Raw genomic sequence first — 26,476 nt, forward strand, 5'->3', positions numbered from 1 at the left:
TTGTTGTGATTAGGCACACATACTATAGATGAGTTGACTTATGATGTCACATGTTTACATTGAGGGTGTCCACTCTTCTGTTTCATACAGGGCAAATAATATACTGTAGTGTGTATGGCAGACCACATCAAATCTTTTCAAACCAAACTTGCACATGAAAACACATGTCAACATCTATATTTCAACAAAACTGAACTAACAAGCTTGCAGGTGTTGATCAATGTTATGGCATATGCAATTCATTCTGTTTGGTATAAACCAATCTGCATTTGTGACACAATCTGCTCCATGGGGGCCAAAGGAGGCATTTTTGAAACCTGAGTTACTATATTTATTACGTTATAAAAACATTAAGCTATCATATACTAAAAACACCAAAGGTTTAACATACTAAGTATTTGATTGTTTTTATTTACTCCATTTTTGTGCCTTTATCTCAATTTCAAATTTGCAACCTTTGACCTCCATGGACCAGATTGTGTCACATTTGTGGTTATTAATATCTTTGGACTGTAGTATGATGAGGTCAAATCATGGTATATACACTTTGTGCTGGAAATACACTTCTTTATTACAATTTGCACACACAAAATTATGAATTCTGCATAATAGCTGTTCATACATATGATCAAACTGGCTGTAATAGTTAACCAACAGAATGAGTCAAATAAAAAATAAATAAATTTGGGGATTTATAATAGTGCACGATGCTAACCCACAGGCCTCTGCACATTGCTTCTGATTACAGTGGCCCAAGTCTCACTTATAAACCATTATACAACTTTCAGGAATGCAGCTCAATCTACATATAACCATCACAACCAGGATACAACCTGAGTATGCTCCCCTGCACTATAATTCAAGAGAATTCATGAGTAACATGAATTTAACTAATAGGTGAATCATTATACGGTGTTCTGCCAAACTCATAATGATATGTAAATGTCACAGACGCATAACCAGCCTGGCTGTACATTCTGAGGAAGCAACAGCCCCCTGACAGGACTCAACCTTTATTTTGTAGGGGTGTGCGGCAAGTAGTGCTGAATTCTGAAAACTGAGAACAGATTTTGAGGCAAAATAGGGGGGCTTCACAACTGAAATTTTCAACATATTTTTTTTAAGTGAACTAAAATTGGGCCAAATTATAAGTTACAAAGAAAATTTGTGAAACTTTTTCCAAATTTAAGCGAAAGAGGTACAATTTTGGGACTTGTACTCAAAGTAAAGTCAGTTTGATATAAACAGAGGTTTTTTTTGTCTGTCCCTCCCTAAGCCATACTGCTGGTTATGCCCCTGTGCTGGCAAGGTGTTTATTCATGCTAAGCAGAATCACAAAACTAGAAATATAGGCAAAGTATTTCGAACTAAAATATTTCATCCAAAAGCATTTTTTCCATACTTATTTCAGACCTCTTCACACCACAGCTGTGTACCATTAATACTGTATTAATGTCTTATATATGTGACCCGCAAGATGTCGAGGGGCAAAGCTCAAACTGTTACGTTTCTAACGTGACACTGCATAAGGGCTCATATTGAAATTCCCTTACACAGGAAGGTGTGCGCCATCCTGCAGCTTTCCTGTGCTAGCCTTCTTTTGTTAAAATCCTGGGCAGGGTGTATCACTGATGCATATAATCCATCCGTTTATGACCGAGCTTTCCTGTGGGCGCGCGCTTAGCGAGGGGAATCCTGCCTTCTTTCTGTGTGAAAACGTGGTAGGGTATTTCAATATGAGCCCTAAGCGAAATAAAAAGTCATGAACATTCCAGTTGATGTTCAACAATGTATTTGAAAAACAACTTAAATATTCATCACTTTTTATTCAAAATGAGATAGAAACTTCAAAAATTTGGACAGATGATTTTTTTTTTTGCCAGCAATTGGAATTAGACATCATTTTTTTCAAATAGTTAAATATTTCCCATAACTCCCAAATAATAACATGTTTGTTTCAATCTGCCTTTGTACAGGTTTATTATTTCATGATAAAAACAATTACAATCCTTTGTTCAGAATTACAAAAAATATAAAATTTGACACAAATTGTCCAGCTGAAATCCATACACCCCCTATAGAATACACAACCTTAATCTTCCACATAGGAGTGTGAATTTCAAATGGGGTTACCTGAATGAGTGACTCCATTTGAAATCTACACCCCCTGTGTGGAGGCTTAGTGTCATGTCTTCCATAGCATAGGGAGTGTATGGATTTCAACAGGCATAGCTCAAACTGATCCAATCACGCCAAAGAAATTGATACCAAATAAATAAGGAGCAGACGACAATGTATTGATGTGTAATTAGTGCAAGAAGGCCTTATCTGCAATAGCTGCCCTATAGACATTTGACAATTTCTGCATTTGATACTGTACACACATGACACCTGGCAGCTATTGCAGATGGGATGTCTATACTTGTGGGATTCTCAACATGAGCATGTTTCATATTTGGTTCAGTTTATAATGATAATAAGGGGTTAGTGCAAGAGGCCATATCAGCAATAGCTGCCAGGTGCCATATTATTAGATTTGTATACAATATAGAATGCAGAAATTATCAAATGTTTATAGGGCAGCTATTGCAGATAGGGCTTTCTTATCAGATTAGATTGTGTCCCAAATTAATCATGTTTTGCTTTAGGGATGAAAGCAAAACTCGACCGGTGGTTGACCGCCGGTTCCGTCCGGATTCTATTGTTCTAAACAATGGAAACTGGACAGAACCGGCAGTCAACCGCTGGTTGAGTTTTGATTTCATCCCTTACTATAATATAATGCTGGTACCTGAATGATCAAAATACCAATTGGTGATCTATTTGAAATCCACACCCCCACTGAATAATTTTGGAATTCCAATCAAATTTAACAGTTAAAATAATTCCAGATCCAGCTACATGTAGGTTCATCCCTAAAAAGTAGAAAATATGTTTAAAATTTCGTAATTCCAAACAAAATGTTCTCATTTTGAGGCCAAATTTGTGTCAAACTCAACTGCATTTTAAACATTTCAGCCATTTTAGACTGAAATTTAACATGAAAGTACCAACAATATCCAGCTAGATTGAACACAAGGTGCAACTGTAATTGAGATGCCTGTAAAATCTTCCACAGGGGGTGTGTGGGTTTAAAATAGATTAGCCCAATCTGTTGACTTGGGCAGATAAGATGTGTAACAAATTAATAATAATTTCACTTTGCAAAAGAATCACCACACCCTTTGAATGAATCACCACTCATTAAAACTCTGTCTCTTTGGACTTCCTCCTGTGGTTGGCCACGGCAGACGTATCAGCTCGTTTTCTGACGGTGAACTCTATCCCGCCACTGCTACTGTGGTCAGGACTGATATCTGGCAGTCCATCTTCTATAGTGCCATCAATCATACTCCCCATCATCTCAAATTCTGTCTGCTCAGCCTGCTGTAGCCTACCGTATCCATCCGACATCTCGCTCAAAGGTGACATCTTGCTGGTAAACTGATTTAAATCCACATGAAGTGACGTATTGGGACTGAGAGGGATGGCATCTAATCCTAAATCAAGATTCATATTAGCGTGCTCCATGCTCGGTAGATACCCGGCACTACCGCTTGTGTTCAACTCATGTACCCAGTTTTTATCTACTAACGAGGTATCGATATGATCCATGATGCTTGTGTACGCAGGGGCACTCGCATAGGGCATAGTCTTAGGCATAGGGTTACTGTAAAAACTGGAAGCACTATACGTCGATAAATTGCTTTCCGAGTCTCGAGATCGCATTCCGAGTCCAAGCAGTCGGCTCATCTGACCCTTATCACTTACTTCTGACGGGGACGGAAACTTGGTACCATTTGCAAACTGATACATGGACGTGCTAGTGGGCAAACCAACTTGCCGTTTAATAGGCTTGTGTTCGTCTTTCAACGGAATTGGCGTCATGCCAACCATGGAAGCATATTTCTCAAAAGTACTCACTTTGTGCTTTCTCGGACTCTTTGGACTTCTTGGACGGCTTCTTGCAGGGCTCGTTTGAATGCCCGCTTCTTGCTGCATCAGTGTGTCTTTATCCAAATTCAGAGTTTTCCTATCTAAATTAGCTAAATTAGCTCCTGCTGATGAATGCTTACTAAGGTTTCCATCAACCATATCGCCATTCTTGGAATCCGGAGTGGCCTGTAATTCCTTAAACCTGAAAACAGGCTCTTTGCTTTGACTGCTACTAGGTTCAGGTTCTTCTTCCATAACCTGTTTATACAAGGACGAGTCTGCATCCGCATGAGACTTCACGTCCAAATCTAAAGGTCTTGCTAATCGCTTAATTTCCTCGGCAGTGGATTCGGAAAATGCTCTGCTCACTTTTGGATGCGGTCTATCACTCGTCTTCGGATGTGCTTCTTCGCCACCCTTCCTAGCTTCTGCTTCCGTTCTTTGGTGTTCTTCAAATTCATCTTCTGGTAATCGCCTTGACAGAGGGCTTCTTGCCATCATAGATCCGTCTTTACTCTCTGCTGTACTAGTAAGGTTTTCACTAAGTAAATATTGTAAGCCTAAAACCGCTCTGTTGGTCCTGAGACAAAGCTCTTCTAAACGTAACAATCTCATGTCCATTGATCTCAGATTCATTTTGGTTAAATTTTCCTTTTCTACAACCTCTTGTATTCGGTAGCAATTTTCTTCAACCCTACGAAGAAATTAAAAAAAAGAAAGCATTATTGTTTTGAAGGTTATTTAGCCTAAGCCTTGTCCATTTGAGCCTCATCATTGGTGATCACCACCCCATCCTCATTCTATTCTGTAGTAAGGATAACAAATTAGTTATGAGTATCCCCCTCCTGTGCAAGCCCTGAAATGTCCAATTCAGTTTAGTTTAACACACAAATTTGTCCGTAATCCCAGGTGTATTTTGGTTGGCTGGCCTGTGCCTGTTACACATTCTGAGAAGCAGATTATTTATTTAGCAGCAGATGCTAGCAGCATAGTTTTTGTTTTATTGGTGTTTTCACTCCCCCAGGAGTCTTGATTATAAGAGGGCCATTACTGTCCAAAAGCAAAAGCACAAGACAATTACCATCTGTGGTCTTTGTGTATATTTTACTAACTTCAAAAACTTTTATTTCACTTTTCTAGTTTTACCTGATATTATTAGGAGGGGATGGGGGCCTGAAGGGTATTCAAAATTATTGGGGTGTTGCTTCCCCCCTACCCTGATTCCTTTGCTATAAGGCAAAGACTAGTGAGATCCATGTGTATTCTAGCTCAATTTTTTGCATTGAACCCATAGGAAGACAGACTTGATTTCCTATGGTGCTCAGGAAGCATGATGGCCAAGCGGAATAGGCTCTGACTTATAATCAGAAAGTTGCGGGTTCGAGCCCCAGTGATGCCATTGTGTTGTGCCCTTGAGTAAGGCACTTTATCTTGATTACTCTTCTCCACCCAGGTGTATAAATGGGTACCGGCATTCTTTAATGCTGGGAAGGTAACAGACTCGCTATGGAGGTGTGGCGATCCCCTCACAGCAACATTTCATGGTGGAGTCTGGCCCAATTGCAAATGAAAGAGAGATGGGCACATTGTTCACTGTTTATATACAAGTTCGCCTCCTTTACTTTTATTAGGAGGGGGTGGGGCTTGAAGGGTATTCAAACTTATTAGGGGGTTGCCTTCCCCCTCCCCTGATTCCTTTGCTACAGAGCAAAGACCAGTGACATTCATGTGTATTCTAGCTCAATTTTTGCATTGAACCATATTCCATATATAAGAAGATCGACTTGATTTCCTGGCATCTGAACTCACCTGTCATACATAACCCGTATTCGTTCCTCCGTTGAGGATTCGAACTTCATATTTTTCATTCTGAAGTACAGTTCCAGGCACCCTTCTTCAAAATCATGCAGCTGTTCAACTTCAGTAGGTTGCAAAAATAGTTCTAGAAGGGGAACAAAATAAAAGTCAATTGTTAGTTTTATTGTTAAAAGGAACAATCTATGGAATGAATATGCATCAGAACTAATTTGATTTATTATTACAGAAAGATTGCAGTGGTAAGTGATGTATAGTTGTTAATTGTGACTACTCAAGGTACTCTTGAACCGATGATAGTCTGCCATTTAGCGTATCTTCAAAATAAATGTTATGGGTATTTCGAGAAACACGATAAAGTTTTAAGAAATCACATGTGGGAATCCTATAGACCACTTGACATGTGACGTCATTGCCCGGCAGTATGGCTGTTTCCATTGTTCTTTGCCCTGCAGTGTGCGACGTATTGACATTTTGCTCAGGGCATATGTATTTTAAATCGCCCACTACATTTCATATAGTACAAGAAAGCCATTGAACAGTGTAGCAGTTCGTTCATGCATATCGATAGACCAGTCCCTCGCCTTTGTTGATAAACAAGCATTGTATGCTTTATGAGATTGATGAAAAATATGAGATTGATGAAAAATAAAAGATTGATTGATTGATTGATTGATTGAACAATGATGTCAAGTGGTCTATATGTTTGCTTGCTGTAAATTTTACATTGTCATCATTTTCGCGGGAGGGTGGACAATTTCTGAAACAGCCTGCTATACAGGTGTAATTAGTTCATAGAGGCAACTAGAAATTGCTGCACTACATTAATTCAGAGTTCTCTCTCAAGTCAACATGAAAGCAGTTGAATTTGACATTCCATCAAACCAAAGTCAATAAACATACTTACTGAGACCACGATCCAGTCTGCTTTGTCTACGGAACCTCTTACAGCGACATACTAGAAACTTAAATAGATAGATGATGTGATGGAAGAGAACTAAGGGAGGTACAAGTAGTGGTTTCTGCTCATAGTTCATCGTCACGTCATAGCGTTGAAACTTCCAGAGTTGTCTTGCTATTGGGTTCACCAAAGCAAATGTGTTGCTGAAAAAAACAAAGGACATACCTTTTACAATAAATTTTGTTGGTTTAATATGCACTTCAACTGATGGTACCAGCACACTTCAACAATTCATTCCACTGCCATTTTGATCACTCAGCTTCAACAAGAACACAATCATAGCACAGCTCCATTCAGCACTTAATTTATACCCTAACAGCTCCATATTACACTTAGGAGGGGTGAAGCAAGCAAAGGTAAAGTACCATGCCCAAGTGCACAACATACTGACGCTAAAAGGATTCGAACCCACAGCCACAAGCTACATCATGATTGTGAGTTGCAGCCTTCAAAACTGCACCCATGATCTGAATAAATCCACAAACTTTTGAAAGAAGAAAGCTATATCACATATCCTTGCCATAATCCTTAACCTAGCTATTCCAGGCATAAATGTATTATACATTTCAATGGGGAAAAAAGAAAGTGTGTAACATATGGCAAAAAATGTTCAAAATGGGCTAAAAAGAAACAAAAAACACAAAAATTGATGGGGAAAAAGTAATTCCTTTCTTTTAAAAGAGGACAATTCTCATGCCCGCCAACATCAAAATTTAGGATCCATTTCACCAAGCTAAAGATACTACATTATTTTGACATATATTTTTGTTCAAACTGAATACCTACTCTATGTGCATAATACATAAGAAATGTTTACTTCTTGTTTTCTCTCAGAATCATTTTACAAAGGAATGTTTCATGGTATTACTTACTTGAATACCGCAATGAGTAAGCTGACCATAAGGATAATGGAGACAACCAGATAGACTGCCATCGCTGCTGGTACCACCCAGTGACCTGGTGGGCATGGCTTCTCTGGGTCATTACAGGGAGCTAGCCAAAAAACACACCAACAACCATGTTAATTGAATACATCAATCAATAAACATGCAAATCATTGAACTCCCAGGTCAATGCTTTGTATTAGTTGGAAAAATAAAATTAGAATCAAACGAATCAACATGAAGATGTCAAGACCCTTGAAAGTGTGTCCAAAGCTCCTCTGATGTTCAAAATCTAATGTGGAATACACTTTTTTTTTATATTTTCAAAATCAAAAATTGTGTTTTAATGTTTGAAAGTTAATTTTTTATTACTTCCGTGGTCGAGGTACACGCTGATGATCGGTGATCACGTAGAAGTGGCATGGTCTCCTCCCCTTCTACGCGCAAACGACCAATGGGTCAACCATCTTGTTGTCAAGACCGTTGATCAGCCACATGATTGTTTATCGCCTGTGTGTTTACGCTCGTGTATGCGATACGCACAGCCCAGACCACGGAAGAAATAAAAAACTATCTTTAATCAATGAAAAGTTGTTTGTTTGAAAAAGCTTTGTGTACAAACCAATAGAGCATCCCATGGAGCAAACTGCAACTATTGAATTTGCATCTTAATTGGGATTTTGGATCACTGTCTTTATTTCTTGACGGATTTCATCAAATGAGGTTTTAAATCCGAGCTAAAAGAAACAGCTATTGGCTGCTGGTTCTAATTATGACATATGTCTTTGTTAAGAATAAACAGGAGTGAAAACAACTGATACCTTAATTCTTTTGCTGTTTGTTTATTGACTTGTTTATTGACAGTGGAAAAAAGTATAACATACATTTAGTGCTGTAAGTAAGCTTGATTAAAACACAATATTAATTACTAAGTATTGGTGAGAATATTAATTAGTATTGGTGCAAATTCCACAGAAAAACTGTGAGAGAAATATGCAATATCAGTATTAGTATTTTATCATAACAAACAAAGATTAATCCAAGATGATTAGTTGAATACTTACAACACAGGATCAGCTACACTAAGTGCAGAAATGCATACCAGATGAAAGCCTTACACTTACTTAATATTTCCGGGGCATAAACTTCGCCATAGATCATAAAGTACGGCTTATGGAATATCTCCCTGAGGGTCACCCATGAAGGTTCCGCATCCGGATGAAGAATCGATTGACGCACAACACCAAAACTCATTATAACTATTACTAATAGCACAATGAAGTAGCACATATCTCGCAACTAGAAGTACAAAGATAACAATAATAACAACAGTTATGTACAATGAATAGGCCGGACTTGAACTTACTTAATATTTGGTGAGCATACACTTCTCCGTATATCATAAAGTATGGTTCAAGAAATATATCCCTGAGAAGTACCCATGATGGATCTTGGTCTGGATGGAGTATTGATTGACGCACGACACCAAAACTCATCATAACAATCACTAATAGCACAATGAAGTAGCACATGTCACGCATCTACAAGAAAAAGACAATACAGAAGAGAATCCGCCACCGTGTATACGAGAATTATGGAGATAGATACAGGAATTAGTATCATCATGCAACAAAGGGTGTACCAACTGGGTGAGGTGGAAAATTCCCCCAGCTTGAAACACTGGGTGAAATTGACCAAAAATTTGTAATGATCATTTTTATTTAGGTCAAAAATTCAGAACTTTATTTTGGCCCATTTTGAAGAGATATACAGTCATTTTGCCAGCAAAACAGATTTCAATTTTGATATTTTAAATGGAAACCAAATTGCAGAGCTTTCACACAGAAAAAAAAATATCACAAGTTCCATTCAAGGAAAAAGGATAACACTCAGTGTAAAAAAGAATGACCAGTGTATGACAGCAGCCCTATACTAAATGCATGACGGAACAACAGCACAAATACTATTTATTAGAGGGTATTATATATAGTTTCCTTACATAATGTAAGGAATCAAATATCAAGAAGTTGTTCTTGCATTTTGGGTGTTGAAATTAACCCTCACCATGACGGTGTCAACTGCAGACGATAAGTTTCATAACTTTACAAAATTCAGAATTGTAAATTTTCATGACCAAATTTGGAATTGGCATGAAAAATGCATTAAAATGAGTACAAACAAGCCCAGTATTGGTTCAGTGGTTCTTGAGATAACTCTTGATATTTTGAGAAAATATCTCAAAACTTTTGATCTTGAAGCCTATGGCTAGCATGCAGCGCATTATAAAATGATTTTCAATGTGTATTTTATGTTTAATATGTTACTTCCTTTTGCTATATCTTTGGTCAACTTTTCTCGCATGATAAAAGGATGCAACTTGCAATTAAGGCCTTTCGCACTTGATTATTAGTTTCCTGTTTACCGCCCGCGTCCAAAATTGAAAATCTCAACTCAAAATAATTAATTATTTTATTTTTATTTCTAATTTTCTCCTTTAAAATAACTTTCAACTACTTCTACTTGCCATTTTCTGACTTTAATAATATTAACAATACTGATGAATAAACAAGGAGTACAAATCCACCTTCACTTATTTATAAAATCAAATATTGTTGTGAAATAATTAAATGCCTGCTCTAGTCAAAACGAGTCAATAGTTGCTTGTAATAGTTCAAACTAAATAAAGAAAATAAAAGATAATTATAATTAATAATTAAAAGTCACCTCGTCCTTTTTCAAAATCTTTAACAGGAAACTAATAATCAAGTGCGAAGGGCCTAAGAGGCAGATATTTTCTTCTGCCAAAATAAGTGCTAGACAGTTTCAATATACATTTCTTTAATGTTATAACACCTTTTCCAAATGAGTCAAATAGAAAAATTAACTTCAACCATAGCAAAAGGAAGCAAAATGTTAGTGGAGCAAATAGACGATATAAAGACATACACTTTTACCATATAATTTATGCTCAATGATCCCAAATATTACACAGATAGCATCATTTTTTTACATAAGTTTCTAGATTCTTTTTGGCCGAATTTCCGGAATTCCGGTAATTTCCGTTAGATGGTACCAAAAAAACCCCAACAACAATGTAGGTAACCTAGGCAAACCTTAGTTAACACATTTACTAGTCAGAGAATTCGCCGAGACCGGGGCCCCAACACAATGCATATTTACATAGAAATTTGAATTTTTTTCGAGAATAGGTGGGTGAAGGAAACCTACATAAATATGTTTTCTATACTTCACTTGACCCAAATATATGATTTTTTATGGTGATAATCAAGTCGCACATGGAATTTTAGAGGATTTTGATAGCAGTTCCATTAAAAAAAGCTGCTATCGCCATGAGACTAAGATCTAGAAACACCCCCTAAATGCCGTTTTAGGGAATTTTGCTAGCTGAATCTTTTTTTTTTTTTTTAATCTTTGACAAGATGTAACTTTGCTACGGAAGGTGATATGAAAAAAAGGTTTTCAGTTTTGGCTTAGTTTACTCAAGGGCTTTAATTTGATATATAAAACGATGCAATTTGATGTCAAATTTGAATTCACCTAGTATACCTAAACAATGCACACTTACCATTTTGCCGATCATATTTACAAATGGTCCAAGGTAGATGTTGACACTGAGCAAGTCTAATAATTTGAGGTACCACATTACTATATCTACACAGTAGATCACTCGTCCAGCAGAGTGTGTCGACGGAATAAAACGTAGAACCAATCCCACCATGAAAAAGGTGATACTTAGTATATCGTGAAGGTTCCAATAACCTGCATAGAAGACTCGTATTCTCTGGCCTAGAAATGGCGGCTCAGAGACTAGTAACTGTGGACGAAAAGAGACGGGGAAATAAATACTCAAAATTGAAAGTTGATTTCGAACAAAGATTTACAATCACTGCACTCTGCTATGACAATGTTATAGATACTGTATTTCTTCCAATAAATGCCCAGGGTATGTTGCATTTGAAAAAAGGAGGATGTTAATTACCGGTAAAAAAGTTTGCTATGTAATAAGCTTAACCATCACAACATTCCCGGTGATTATTGGAAGTAATACGAATATAGGACACTGCAAAATTGCATTTTGCTGTTGAATGGATGAATCTCATGTGATGACACAATCACCAATTGTCATATATACCCACGGCTTTGTTGGCCGGGCCAGCAAAACACCAATAGCTACCGGTGGGCGACCTAGTGCGTGGCAAGCAAGGGATCTTGGATTTGAATCCCACCCCAAACAAGCAACTTCTTTGTTCATTTCTCTCTATATTCATTCCTTCTTTCCCTTCCATTCACCAAAGTGCTCCTCAAGAGTTAGGGTTAAATGAAAATCTACTATAATTTTACAATGAACTGGATGTAATATAAGCTAAAGTTTACATCAAATGCCATCAGTTTTAAGCTTACTCACATGATATGGCATGAAAAATAAGCATATCGGTCACTTTTCCATGGAAAAAATTAGAGGGGGAGGGGGCATTTATTACAGCATGGCATACAGCCTATCCAAAGTCATGGCCCACCTTTCTCTAAATGATCTCTTAACAATTAAAGTATGTTCTACCAAAAGTTGGCAACATAACATTTACCCCATTTGTGTATGATCCAAGCATTTTAGTGTAGGACATTTAACACCCAATACTGAACAGACTACAATTCGATAAGAAATGAGAGGGACAGGAACACTCGGTACAAATATGCCATCCAACAATGGTCAAAGGTCGGAGGTCACAGAGGTGACAGGTGAGTGGCATGTACTACTTACCTGACGTATATGTTCTACACCTAGAGTTACTATATATGCAATGACAATCCATTCCTCTATGTTCGGCATAGGATCCATACGAACCAGTACAACATAGTTATACAGTGCTAGAAATACAACAAATGCCATCTGTTATGAAAGAAGCACAAAAAATATAGTCATTTGCATAATATTTGCATTTTCATTCTTCTATGGATGGCATAGCTTCCATACGAACCATTACAATGTAATTAATTATACAGTGGAAGAAAAACAACAAAATGCATCAGCGTTAATGACCCTATGTTTTAATAGCAAATAATATTTTTTCCGTATTCTGTTTGTATTTACTCATCTGGAAGTACAGACAGAACTTAATACATTGTATGTACAATGACTCTTTCACACACATACAGTGACCCTGTACAGGACCTGCAAACAGGGTCTGATTTCTGCGCCTCAACGGGTACGTTGACCCCATTTTGCAAAAATTATACACTTTTGGGGGGATTTTAACCAATCAACTGGAGACTGATTTTTATATCAACAATAGGGGACGCACTCTCAAATGCATTTTTAGGCTCTTTGCAGTCAACTGTACATCTTAGCTAAACAGGGATGGCCAGCGGTTGTAGCAACGTCCACGGCTGGAATGTAAAGTTCCATATAAACGTCCATGTTCGCCGACAAACACATACGCATGGCTACTCACAGAGTGCATCCAAAACTTTGTAATAGGCGCCGTGTAGAATTCATAAAGCTTCTTTCCAATCCTGAGTTGTTTTCTTTGTGTAGTAGTCTGTTGAGTAGATGAAGGAGACTGTAAACCATCTAGACTGATTACCACACCGTCATGCTTCAACATGCCATCAGACACTGATGGTGGACCCTATCAAATAAATCAATACAATTGGTTAGCATATTGTTCAATTAGCTTAGATTCTTGTATTTTTAAGATATTTGAAAAAATACAAAATTGTGGTCAAAGTCATCAAAGAAAAGTTTTAGCACAGCCTTAGACCCAACATGATTTATTTATTTATTTATTTAAACTTTCTTTACCCAGGGTAGCTCCTTCAATGTCAACCACTGATTTCCAAGGAGGCCCTGCATTTACAATGTGAACAAGAAGCATATATATACAGTAATAAATCAGAAAATACATAATTATAAATGGCACATGAAATTGTGAACAATTGGGAAAACATGTAAATTCAGATAAAAGACATATTACACTGGTTTTATCAAAAACAACTGCTTAAATTGAGCAATACTCATTTCTTTAATATTACATCTACTATCATTTGGAAGGCTATTCCACAATTTAGTAGCACGTGAATGAAAAGTTCTTTTACCTGCATTAATATTATATGGTGGTTCAAAAAAGAGCAAAGTTGGTTTGACTCCTGGTTCCTTTAGAGTGCATATCATGCATAAAAGTGAACTGAGAGGAAAGGTAACCAGGAGCCATTCCTTTCAGGCATTTGAAGGTCAGTGTTGCCATATAGTTGAACCACCTATCATTTAATTTATTCCAATGAAGAGTACTCATCATGTCATCAATTGGTGTTCTGATATCAGCAGAAAGAATAATACGAGCAAGCCTATTGTGAAGAATTTGGAGGGAGTTGGAGAGCTCAACAGAACAGTTAGACCAAACAGTATTACAATAATCAAAATTAGGCATAACAATTGCATTAGCAAGCATGATGAGGGTATCTTTTGGAATATAAGGTTTGACACGTTTAATTACACCACATCGCTTAGAAATACAGGAAGACATTGCATTAATACTGATCAGACCAAGCCATGGTAGGATCAAATGTAACACCAAGATACTTAAATACATCTACACGCTCAATAGTATCATTATTGTAATATAAACTAACATCTGTAAAGTTTTTTAACACCCTGCTAGTGCCAAACACCATGAAGTTAGTTTTCTGAATGTTTAATGTAAGATTATTATTCTTGAACCAGTCAACAATTTTAGATAAATTACATTACACCATTACAACATTAATGTCTTTAATTACAACATTAATGTCTTACAACATTAAAGAGTCTTTCTCCCAGGCAGTCCGCTGGCTAGATCTATGTGGTCGCAACGGTATCACCCTTAATCCAGACAAATTTGTCTTTGCCAAGGACACTGTTGAATTTGCAGGGTTTGAAATATCCCCCTCATCAGTGAGACCTTGCCCCAGCCTCTTTGATGCCATTGAGAAGTTCCCTACCCCGCGCAACATTACAGACATCCGCTCCTGGCATAGCCTGGTCAACCAAGTAGCTTATGCCTTTGCCTCAGCAGAAAAGATGCTACCATTCCGCTCGCTACTTAGCCCAGGTACCCCATTTACATGGACGGAGGAACTCAATGACCTGTTTGAAGAATCAAAGCGGATCATCATAGAGGAAATCTCCAAGGGTGTCGAGATCTTTGACAAATCTCGCCCCACGTGTCTTGCAACAGATTGGAGCAAAACTGGGATTTGCTTTTGTTTGCTCCAAAAACATTGTCAATGCACAAAACCAGACCCATTCTGCTGCAAGACAGGGTGGAAAGTCACCCTTGTTGGTGGCCGTTGCGGAACCCCTGGCGGGTCCCGCTACCACCCTGTAGAAGGGGAAGCTTTGGCTGTCGTGAGACGCATTAGATAAGGCACGCCATTTCGTCCTTGGTTGCGATAACCTGATCATTGCAGTTGACCACAAGCCCCTCCTCAAGGTCCTTGGTGATAGATGCTTGGAGGATGTCCCTAATCCACGGCTTCGCAACCTGAAGGAAAAATCACTCCGCTATCGATTCCGTATAGTCCATGTTCCAGGTGTTCGCCACAGAGCAGCAGGACGGAGTCTCCGCCACCCGCCAGCAAGTCCAAGGGCATGCACCTCCCAGATGATGTTGCTACACTGCATCACGATATAACATACCTCCCCCTCACTCTGCTTGAATGCGCACGTACATATATGCCCACATCTATCACATGTTCACATGAGCCTGATGCAGTGGCGGCTATGTCCACCTCCCTTAGTGCCATTAAGTCTATCACATGGGACGATGTGCGCCTGGCAACAACAAGTGATCAGACATTGTCCAAGCTGCTGTCAATAATTGAGGATGGTCTGCCAGGATCACGCCATGAGTTGCCTCCCGATCTCCAAGATTACTTCAGCCTGAGAGATGGTCTCTACTCTTTGGATGGCGTTGCCATGCACAACCACCGCATTATTATCCCCCCATCACTCCGCCCTGAGGTTCTGAAGTCCCTCCACTCAGCTCATCAGGGCATCTCATCCATGACCTCGCGTGCGAAGCTTCAGTTTTTGGCCAGGCATTACTTCCGATATCCACCACATGCGCACACAATGCTCACAGTGTAATCGTATGGCCCCATCACAGCCCAATCCACCACCTACCCCACCTGTTGCACCAGTGTACCCATTTCAGTCGATATGTGCTGACTATTTCCACCTTGCTGGCAACAATTACTTGGTCATTGTGGATCGCTACAGTAATTGGCCAATTGTGGAACGGGCATCTGATGGATCAAACAGCCTAATCTCCAGCCTCAGGCGTACATTTGTTACATATGGAATAAGTGATGAGCTGTCCTCTGCTGGTGGTCCGGAGTTCTCATCCACCGCCACCAAGACCTTTCTTAAAAATTGGGGAGTCCGGCACCGTGTATCATCTGTGGCCTACCCTCACAGCAACTGCAGAGCTGAAGTTGCAGTTAAAACGGTTAAACGCCTTCTTACTGACAACACAAACCCCAACGGAGACCTAGACACTGACTCCTTTCAACGGGCATTGTTACAATACAGAAATACACCAGACAAGGGGACTAAACTCTCCCCAGCACAGTGTCTGTTTGCATGATTGAACAAATTCATCAGGATCGGTAGAGTAAACTAGTAAAACAGAGTTCGTAGTATCTGATCCAAGAAAATGCACTTACTGTGTACGTTTCAACAACCACTGTTGTCTTTGTCAACACTTGATGAGGAGTGACTGCAATCTACTGACAACCAACGCTAGAGGGATTTCCACTTCCAGCGTGATTTTTTGGGTTGCCAGTTGGTTTTCCTTTTGGGGATTTTTTAGATCCCTGTTGCAGGAACTCATCAAAAATGTCAAGAATCTAAAAGCGAAAAAAGATCTCCTCAAAGGCGAAGTAAACAATGAAATTCCCGCGGAAACTGAGTTGGGACAAAGAATTGATCGTCACATAGCGACTGTTGGCGAGTCTACGTACGTAAATACTAAACAACGTCACCTGTGTTGTCCCTCGGTGGCATACCTGTAGTCACCTTGTTCGGGTCGCTGGGTGCAGATGCTAGGGAGGGTCTGCGAGGTATGACTGGTGGTGTAGGAGGGCAGATGAAATGGTGGGGCTGGCAAGACACTGCAGGTGTATACCGCCGCAAGAACTTCCTGTTACGTAAGGTTACTCGGCCAGAGCCATCTACGTGAACCACATATTGGTCAAACTGACGCACCTCAATGACAATGCCTGTTTTGTCCCATTTGGTTGGGTGAGGGCCGGTTTGATTCTGGACTCGCACGTGGTCACCAATAACAAGGGAGGAAGGTGTCTTGTGTGCTCGGAAAGCCGTTCTGCAATTTTCATGTGTCTGTTCACGCAGGGCCTCTTCTCGGCTGCCAGTGTCTCTCTCCATGTTGGGTGTGGTTCATAGCGACCGGGGTGTATGGGAATGAAATCACGTATGGGTCGACCAAACAGACACTAGTAAAACAGAGTTCGTAGTATCTGATCCAAGAAAATGCACTTACTGTGTACGTTTCAACAACCACTGTTGTCTTTGTCAACACTTGATGAGGAGTGACTGCAATCTACTGACAACCAACGCTAGAGGATTTCCACTTCCAGCGTGATTTTTTGGGTTGCCAGTTGGTTTTCCTTTTGGGGATTTTTTAGATCCCTGTTGCAGGAACTCATCAAAAATGTCAAGAATCTAAAAGCGAAAAAAGATCTCCTCAAAGACGAAGTAAACAATGAAATTCCCGCGGAAACTGAGTTGGGACAAAGAATTGATCGTCACATAGCGACTGTTGGCGAGTCACGTACGTAAATACTAAACAACGTCACCTACAGAAGTTAAAGATCTTGACTGAAAAATCCGCCGTAAGCAACAAAAAGTCCGCGATTCTACCATTGATTTGTCAGGTACACAGCTCAAGAAATGGGTTATAAATCTCTCAAAGTACAAATTAAACACAGCCGAGACCAGTGTTTTGTCTAAGGGACTTAATTACGCCATATCGCCACCAGAAATATGCGCGGAGGATTTTGTACTAGCAACAGAACAGGCATGTAAACACCTACCGCTGGCCGATGGAATCCAACTGCGAGCAAAAATAGCGAGCACGTTAAATTCATCTAAAGTTCCTGAACAAAACATCACAAAAGATGAACGTAAAGCTATCAAAGATCTGAAAAAAGCAGAAAATATCATCATCCTACCAGCAGATAAAGGGAAATCCACGGTGGTGTTAGATAAGGTAGAATATGAGGAAAAGGTTACGACCATGCTCGACGAGAAGAAGACGTATGAAGAATTACCAACAGATCCAACTCAAAAGTACAAGCGAAAACTCGTCTCCGTGTTATCCAGCCTAAAGAAGGAAGGTAAGATCAGTGAAGTAAAGTACAAACAACTGTACCCTACGGCTGAAAATGTACCTAGGTTATACTGTACGCCCAAAATTCACAAACCAAACACTCCGTTCGCCTCTATTGTTGATTACACAGCGGCGATTGGATACAGTACTTCAAGATGGCTGGCGGACATTTTGGGTGGCTTAGTCGGTAAAACGCAACACCATGTAAAGAATTCGCAGCATCTATCAGAGGAACTTGGTAAGGTTATTATCGAGGAAGAGGATATTCTCAACTCTCATGATGTGGTCAGTCTTTTCACCAACACTCCTATTGACCAAGTTTTAGACATCGTAAAAAACAGACTTGAGAAAGAGAATGTACTTCGGGTGTATAACAAAGAGACAGGATTCAAGTTAACCAGTGATGATGTTGTCCAACTGCTTGATTTCATCTTAACGACCACGTATTTTACATTCAGAGGGAAAATCTATCGCCAGCTTTTTGGTACAGCCATGGGCAGCCCTGTTTCGCCGATAGCAGCTAACATATTCATGGAAGCGTTGGAACAACAGGCGATTGCCACGGCTCCTCTCGACTGTAGACCAAAGTTGTGGCTTCGTTACGTGGATGATGTGTTGGAGGTAATAAACTAAGACAATGTGCAGCAGTTGACTGACCACATCAATCGGGTCGACAAGTCTGGTTCAATCAAGTTTACTTTTGAGCAAGAAACAGAAGGTTCTCTACCATTTCTGGATACTCTGATTGTTAGGAAGGATGACGGTACTGTCAAACTCATGGTCTACCGCAAACCAACGCACACCGACCAATATTTGAATTACCAGTCTCACCACCCTCTGCATCAAAAACTAGGGTCATACTGATCTTTGTACTACAGAAAAGACACCATAGTGACAGAAGAGGCGGATAAAGAGGAAGAAGAAAAGAAAGTCCAGAAAGCCCTCCAAACGTGTGGTTATCCTAATTGGACATTTGAAAAGGTAAAAGATCAAATGCAAAGTGTTAAACCAAAGAAAGTGACAAAAAGACAGATGAAAACAGCAAGAGCAAAGGTATGGTTGTTCTACCATACGTCAAGGGCGCCACTGAACATGTCTCCAGAGTAATGAAGAACTACAACATCTCTACAGCCATGAGACCGCACAATACTCTCCGCAAACAACTTGTCCATCCAAAAGATAAGCGCGACTAGCACAACACCACTCAGGCAGTGTACAAAATCCCCTGCAAGAACTGTAACCTATCGTACATTGGAGAAACAGGTAGAAAATTCGGCACGCGGTTAGAAGAGCACAAAAGTGAAGTGGAAAAAGTCAGCAGCACCGTGGTCACCAGAGCAGGGAGGAGAGAGTCCTTAACTACTACGCACAAGTCGGCCATAACGGACCATGTTGTTGATAAGAACCATGTAATTGGGTGGGGGAAGCTGAGGTCATTGGCACAGAGCAAGATAGATATAAGCGCTGGATCAAAGAAGCTGTGGAAATTAGAAAGAGGGGCGCACAACTATGAACAGAGACGAGGGCAGTACCAGCTTACTCACATTTTTGATGAGTTCCTGCAACAGGGATCTAAAACATCCCCAAAAGGAAAACCAACGGCCAACCCAAAAAATCACGCTGGAAGTGGAAATCCTCTAGCGTTGGTTGTCAGTAGATTGCAGTCACTCCTCATCAAGTGTTGACAAAGACAACAGTGGTTGTTGAAACGTACACAGTAAGTGCATTTTCTTGGATCAGATACTACGAACTCTGTTTTACTAGTGTCTGTTTGGTCGACCCATACGTGATTTCATTCCCATACACCCCGGTCGCTATGAACCACACCCAACATGGAGAGAGACACTGGCAGCCCGAGAAGAGGCCCTGCGTAACAGACACATGAAAATTGCAGAACGGCTTTCCGAGCACACAAGACACCTTCCTCCCCTTGTTATTGGTGACCACGACGAGTCCAGAATCAAACCGCCCTCACCCAACCAAATGGGACAAAACAGGCATTGTCATTGAGGTGCGTCAGTTTGACCAATATGTGGTTGGCGTAGATGGCTCTGGCCGAGTAACCTTACGTAACAGGAAGTTCTTGCGGCGGTATACACCTGCAGTGTCTTGCCAGCCCCACCATTTCATCTGCCCTCCTACACCACCAGTCATACCTCGCAGACCCTCCCTAGCATCTGCACCCAGCGACCCGAACAAGGTGACTACAGGTATGCCACCGAGGGACAACACTGCCCCACCTACTCCAGACACATCCACAACCCAACCAGCACCAAACACCTTTAGACCCGCCACCCTCTTCCACCCGCGACACTCAGCTTCCACAGCGCATTGTCACGGTTGCTACCCCACAACTCTCGGGTCTAAAGGAAACATACACACCACCAAGCCTGCCTTCCGCAGCCCCTTCTGTCCGGCGTTCCATGCGCCTCAAGACTGTAAATACTTAGCTAAGTTGTTTCTCAGTCCTTGATATACATGTGCTCATTATCCAGGTACCTAAAATAATACACTCAAGGACTTGGGGGGCATAGAGGATTGTATGTTATTGTATAGTATGTTACAGTTAGTTATATATCATTATACCATTATATCATTCCAGATCTTGGTCATTGTTAAAGTCCACAATAAAGAACAAGACAAGACAGGACAAGACAACAAATACTAGTAGTAGTTATTAAGAAGCTTTGATTGAAGAGTAGAAGAGTCATTAGCAGTACATAGTAATGTGGTGTCATCGGCATACATAGTACATTTACAATCAACACTATTAGAAAGACTATTAACAAATATTATGAAAAGAAGCGGGCCTAAAATAGAGCCTTGAGGAATGCCAATATTAATGTTCTTAAAATCAGATAATGTGGTATTAATGTTAACAGCTTGAGCTCTATTACCAAGATAAGATTCAAACCACTCAAGTGTTGTACCTTTAATACCATAGTTGCTAAGTTTTTCAATTAAAAGAGAATGGTTAACACAATCAAAAGCCTTTTTGAGATCAAGAAATATTGCACCAGTGGCTTGTCCATTATCCATGTTTTTTTAAATGAAATCTTGAACATCATTCAGGGTAGTTGCTGTTGAGTGATTGCTACGGAAACCAGACTGGTTCTCTGACAGAATACCCATAGAAGTTAAATAAGAATATAATTGATTATGAACAGCTCTTTCAATAATTTTGGAAATGAGAGGCAGGACAGAAATAGGCCTGTAATTTCCAACATCCAATTTATCACCTGCCTTAAAAATTGGGGTGACTTTAGCCAACTTCCAGTCTGTTGGATAAACAGATGTATTTAAAGAAAGATTACAAATATATGCTATAGAATGACAAATGTATGGTGCAGCTAGCTTCAACAACTTGACACTAAAATCATCCATACCAGGTGACTTATTGTTTGGAATGTCGCAAATATGTTTATATACAAACTCTGGGGTAGTATAACTAAACTTAAAAGTACTAGTACATGTATTAAAACTGTTGCTACCAACATTTACATCATCAAAATCTTTAGCAAGTGTAGCCCCTATTGAGGTAAAATAATCATTGAATACATTGGCAGTTTCTTTAAGAGAAGATGTCAACCTACCATCATTATCACTCTTCACAGTTTTGATTGTTGAAGAAGATTTTGAAGGCAATAATTTCTTAATTGTAGACCAGAGCTTTTTAGAGTTACCTACATTTACACTTTTCAAATTCCAAAGTTCAATTTAAAACCCCATTTCTTTTCAATTTTGCCTAATTTTAGGCAGTTACTTGGGTCCACCAAAAGGGTTCGCGACCTTTTCACAAATCGAGTGGGACGGTCCATTCTCAACTTAGGGCATAGACCCTATCGAATTTCGAAAAAAAATTGTCCACCAATCGGTACTGTCCTGCTATTTCAATTGTTAACAAGTTCCGGTTATTGGATAAGGTCTATAAATGATGATGGTCCACAGGTTTTTGTTGCACGAAATTAGGTGAAGCTCCGTGAGGTATGCGCGATTACGTGTATGCATAACATTATTCCATTATCTTATTTCAACTGGTTTCATTGATACAATGTAAATTGAGTGTTGTTTAATACCATTATTATTTCCCAAGAACATCAGCATTTGCTTGACATTTTCAGATACAGTGACTTTACAAGAATTGTTTTCTGTAACCTAAGTCATTGTTTTAAATAATATTTTCTTGTACAAAGGTTCTTTTGTTTCCAAATCTTCTTTCCATAGTTTGTATTCAACAAACAAAACAAAATAACAAATTGAAAATAAATGTGTAGTTTTATAGTAGGGCTAGGCTCACATCTTCTCAGAACCATCCACATAATAAATAAAGTAATAAATAGATAAATAAAGTAATTAATTAATAAATAAATAAATAAATAAATAAATAAATAAATAAATAAATAAATAAATAAATAAATAAATAAATAAATAAATAAATAAATAAATAAATAAATAAATAAAGAAAGAAAGAAAGAAAGAAAGAAAGAAAGAAAGAAAGAAAGAAAGAAAGAAAGAAAGAAAGAAAGAAAGAAAGAAAGAAAGAAAGAAAGAAATAAATAAATAAATAAATAAATAAATAAATAAATAAATACGCAAGGAATGTATTTATATAAGCCAGGCCTATTCTGAAAACCTTAGTTCATCTTCCTATTTTTTATAAATGTAATGTTTCAACAGTGGGGTTTCAACACGAATTACTGGCAAATAGGCCTATGGCTATTTTGCTGGACAATAGTTCTGATGCGGATGGTCGAATAAATACTATCTCAGACCATCTAATTATTATGACAATCATCCCCATTGCACTAAATGAATTGATTCAAAAAAGTTTATGGTACCCGACGTTCCACGGCTTGTTATGAAAATATCGCGGGAAAAGACCAAAATTGAAAAGAAATGGGGCTTCAAATTGAACTTTAGAATTTGAAAAGTATAAATCACGTTGGGTCTTAGGCTGTGCTAATACTTTTCTTTAATGACTTTGACCACAATTTTTTTTATTTTCAAATATCTTAAAAATACAAGAATCTAAGCTAATTGAACAGACAGTAGTTGATAACTGATCAAGCTACTGTCTGAAAAACAAACCAGATATACATCACACTGCCGGTTCAAGTTCGCAAAATAAATTTCCCGGATGCAGTACTTCATAATAACTGACTGTCAGGTGTGCTCTAACTGCTGATACCAAGTTGGATGTGTACAACTAGGATTTTATCATGTACCTCTGGAAAAGACTGTTTGGATTATGCAAATAATGTGTTGTGCCGATAACATATACTATGTGCTACCCATGAAAACATTTGAAACGCTCACGCTTGAAGATGCCAATCATCATTAGATATCAGAATTCTGCTGATAAATGCTGCAAGCATACTTTTTAAGTCCCCATGCACGAAATACCAGTACAGTTCTGAGTTGGTACTCTCTGGGTCTAATCTCTTTGGCACAACTGTGACAGTTAGACTCATCTACAGTCAATATACTTACCGTGTCAGCATCATCGTCATCTTCAAACTGATTGAAGCCTGATAGACTTAGTTTATCGCTGATGCTATCACTATCGCCTTCTTGCAGATCAGCAATGTGTTCTTCTAAAGTCTGAGGCATCAGTTGTAGCTCCTCTCTGGTCTTAAAGGTCAATAATGCTATAGCTGGAGGACACAATAGCCCTGCAATTACCTACAAGAGAAGAATGGAGAGTTAATACAATTCAGGCAGGAAAAACACAACCAAGCCAAATTTCTCCCACAGGCTAAAAAATTAAAACACAGAACATTTTTTTTTTTTGGAAAAAAAGTACACAGGAATTCCTGTTTTGAACTGGAAAATTCTCATTCCTGAAATCACCTGAACCCCAAGCAACATTTATTAAGACATACACCATAAAAAAAAAAACCTCTTACCCCTAACGAAAGATTCCATTCCTTAAATTCAGGTAATTTTATGAAACACTTTCATCGCTGTTGAAATTTGGTCCATTATTTTACAAACAAATAGCTTTCAATAAAAGCTATCACACATCTTGGACATAAAGCATCTTGGGCAGAATAATTTATTTCAAGAAATCAACACGTCTGTAATGGACTAATTCAGAAATAATCTATGTACATTCTAATCCTGCCCCAAATGACACTGGGATTTCACATATCTTTCCCTCAATACAATATGGGGGAATGTGGGAATTACCATCATGAAAATGCAAAAAGGAGAACATCAAAACTGACAATTTGAAATGCCATAAATATTGATCACTTTTTAAGTTTAAATTCCCAATTTCCATTTCATAACTTTGATAAGCACCCGCTGAAAATGACTGGCTGACTAATTATGTCAAATAGAGTATTTGCAATTTCCAGTTGCACATCTTAATTCAAGGCAAGGAAATCTCACTGTTATGTTATGGTGCCATGGGAGATTCCATATGTGACACGATCTGGTCCATGGGGGCCAAATGCTGCAAATTTGAAACTGAGATAAAGGTAAAAATATGGAGTTAAAAAACAATAAAATTCATAAGAAAATAGACATCAAAAAACTTCAGAACTTTAGAACCAAGCATGCTAGGCCTTTGGTGTTTTCAGTAAATGATAGCCTATTGTATGTATAATGTAATAATTACAGTAACTCGATTTTCAAAAATGTCTCCTTGGCCCCCATGGACCAGATTGTGTCAGATATTATATGGTTCTGTGAAATCACATATGTCAAATCACACTTTTCTTTACCTTTTTAAAAACCTATCTATATCATCATCAGGGTAGGGGAGGGGGACAATTTCTGGAATAACCCAATCTACTTACCCTGAGATTAATGTACTTTTGCATTTGCAAACCACCAAGCCATAAGTCACTAAGTAAAGCCTGGCAACATGTATGAGCAACAAACTCTCTATGCTGTGTTGCCGCTGCCAGACTCAGACACGTCTGCTTACTCCAATTGTCTAACTGCACTGTCAGTAACTGGATGGTCACATCGTCATCTTCACCGTAGCAGTGTTCTAGAAGTTCTACTGCAAGGTTTTGGAATTCTCTGTGAAATCATAATATGGTACGGGACATGTGTCAAGATACAGTCATGAATTTTTCACATTGTAACAAATGCAGTGCTTAAGGGATCTAAAATGAGCGTTTATTGGGTTTCGACAGTATTTTTTGTGGGACATGAGAGCACTCAGACCTATCGAATTGCATTCTGAATACTGAAGCATGTCTTTCTGATATCAAATAATTTTCATTTTTGAAAATCACAATATAATACAAATTTTATGACAAATTATAAAAATTTGATATTTTCAAATTTTGATATATAACAGTCCTCGAAGTAATTATATAAATCTAATGATATATTTTAAAGTGTATGTAGCAGGAAGGAAAAGTCGACGGTCAATTGAAAATTTTGACCTTTCATATTGAAGATATGGATTTTTTCCCCAAAAAGACCTAATTTTTTTTTGGTGTTTTGGGAAAAAAAATCCATATCTTCAATACGAAAGGTCAAAATTTTCAATTGATCGTCGGCTTTTCATCCCAACCTACATACACTTTAAGTATAAATCATCAGATTTATAAAGTTTACTTCAAGTACTGTTAAATATCAAAAATATCAATTTTTAATGATTTGCCATAAAATGTGTATTAAATTGGGAATTTCAAAAATCAAAATTATTTGATATCAGAATGACATTCTTCGTATTCAGAGTGCAATTCGATATGTCTGATGTGCTCTGATGTCCCAAAATAAATACTGTCCAAACGTTCATACCCCAGCCCTTAAGCCACTAGACATCTTTCTGATCAGGGATATAAATGGGTAACATATCCATTTCCTGACAATTGATCTGACCCTTGGCTATGTGACCGAGTGCTTACATGTGGCATTGCACATTTATGGAGGCTCGTCCGGGAAATAGGCCAAAGTCAGGATTAAAGGGGTATCACTCCTTTTTATCAACCCTTAAAGGGGTATCACCCCACTAAAAATACATTTTTGCTCTTTTAAATGCCAAAATACTGTCATTCAATTCCAGAAATGTTAAAGAATTAAAAAAATCACATTTCCAGAATTTCTTTTTTCTAATGGGGGCCCATTTTCAAATTTTCCAGATATTTTTGGAAGATTTACGTCCCTGACGCTGGAAGCTCTGCAGCACACACAGGAATTTGTGACAACATAAATATGGAGCAGCAAAAATGTAAAAGTACAAACTACCCTTTTATTAATATGTGAAAATAAAATGAAATTTGTCACTTTGATGATCATGGACTTGTAACAATATCCTAAGATATAAACGGGCTGTATCATCCTCTTTGTATTGTATGGCTGCTTTACCACTGTGTAAAACCGTAAGGCTATGACCACGACCACCTAGCGATGTGATTAGTTACACTGAATATGGAGGTAGCAGATGCTTTTAAATATTTGTAAATCTGCAA

At 38.6% G+C, this 26,476-nt stretch overlaps 1 protein-coding gene across 2 annotated transcripts in view; it reads right to left on the minus strand.

Annotated features, from left to right (window-relative positions):
- Window positions 1-1,660: 1,660 nt before the first annotated feature.
- Window positions 1,661-26,476, minus strand: part of LOC140159157 (transient receptor potential cation channel subfamily M member 3-like) — a 128,740-nt gene continuing 103,924 nt past the window's right edge. The window contains exons 16-25 of one of the 2 annotated variants that reach the window (XM_072182523.1): window positions 24,845-25,073; window positions 23,532-23,723; window positions 13,107-13,283; window positions 12,416-12,544; window positions 11,222-11,470; window positions 9,002-9,176; window positions 7,624-7,744; window positions 6,698-6,894; window positions 5,785-5,917; window positions 1,661-4,669 (exon numbers count right to left, since the gene is read on the minus strand). In XM_072182523.1, coding sequence (XP_072038624.1) covers window positions 3,244-4,669; window positions 5,785-5,917; window positions 6,698-6,894; window positions 7,624-7,744; window positions 9,002-9,176; window positions 11,222-11,470; window positions 12,416-12,544; window positions 13,107-13,283; window positions 23,532-23,723; window positions 24,845-25,073 — 3,028 coding nt within the window. In that variant the 3' untranslated portion in view covers window positions 1,661-3,243. Of the gene's footprint in view, window positions 4,670-5,784; window positions 5,918-6,697; window positions 6,895-7,623; window positions 7,745-8,759; window positions 8,935-9,001; window positions 9,177-11,221; window positions 11,471-12,415; window positions 12,545-13,106; window positions 13,284-23,531; window positions 23,724-24,844; window positions 25,074-26,476 lie in introns of both variants that reach the window. The other variant, XM_072182522.1, reaches the window with a different exon arrangement.

This window comes from Amphiura filiformis, chromosome 8, assembly GCF_039555335.1.
Source record: "Amphiura filiformis chromosome 8, Afil_fr2py, whole genome shotgun sequence".
Lineage (NCBI taxonomy): Eukaryota > Metazoa > Echinodermata > Ophiuroidea > Amphilepidida > Amphiuridae > Amphiura > Amphiura filiformis.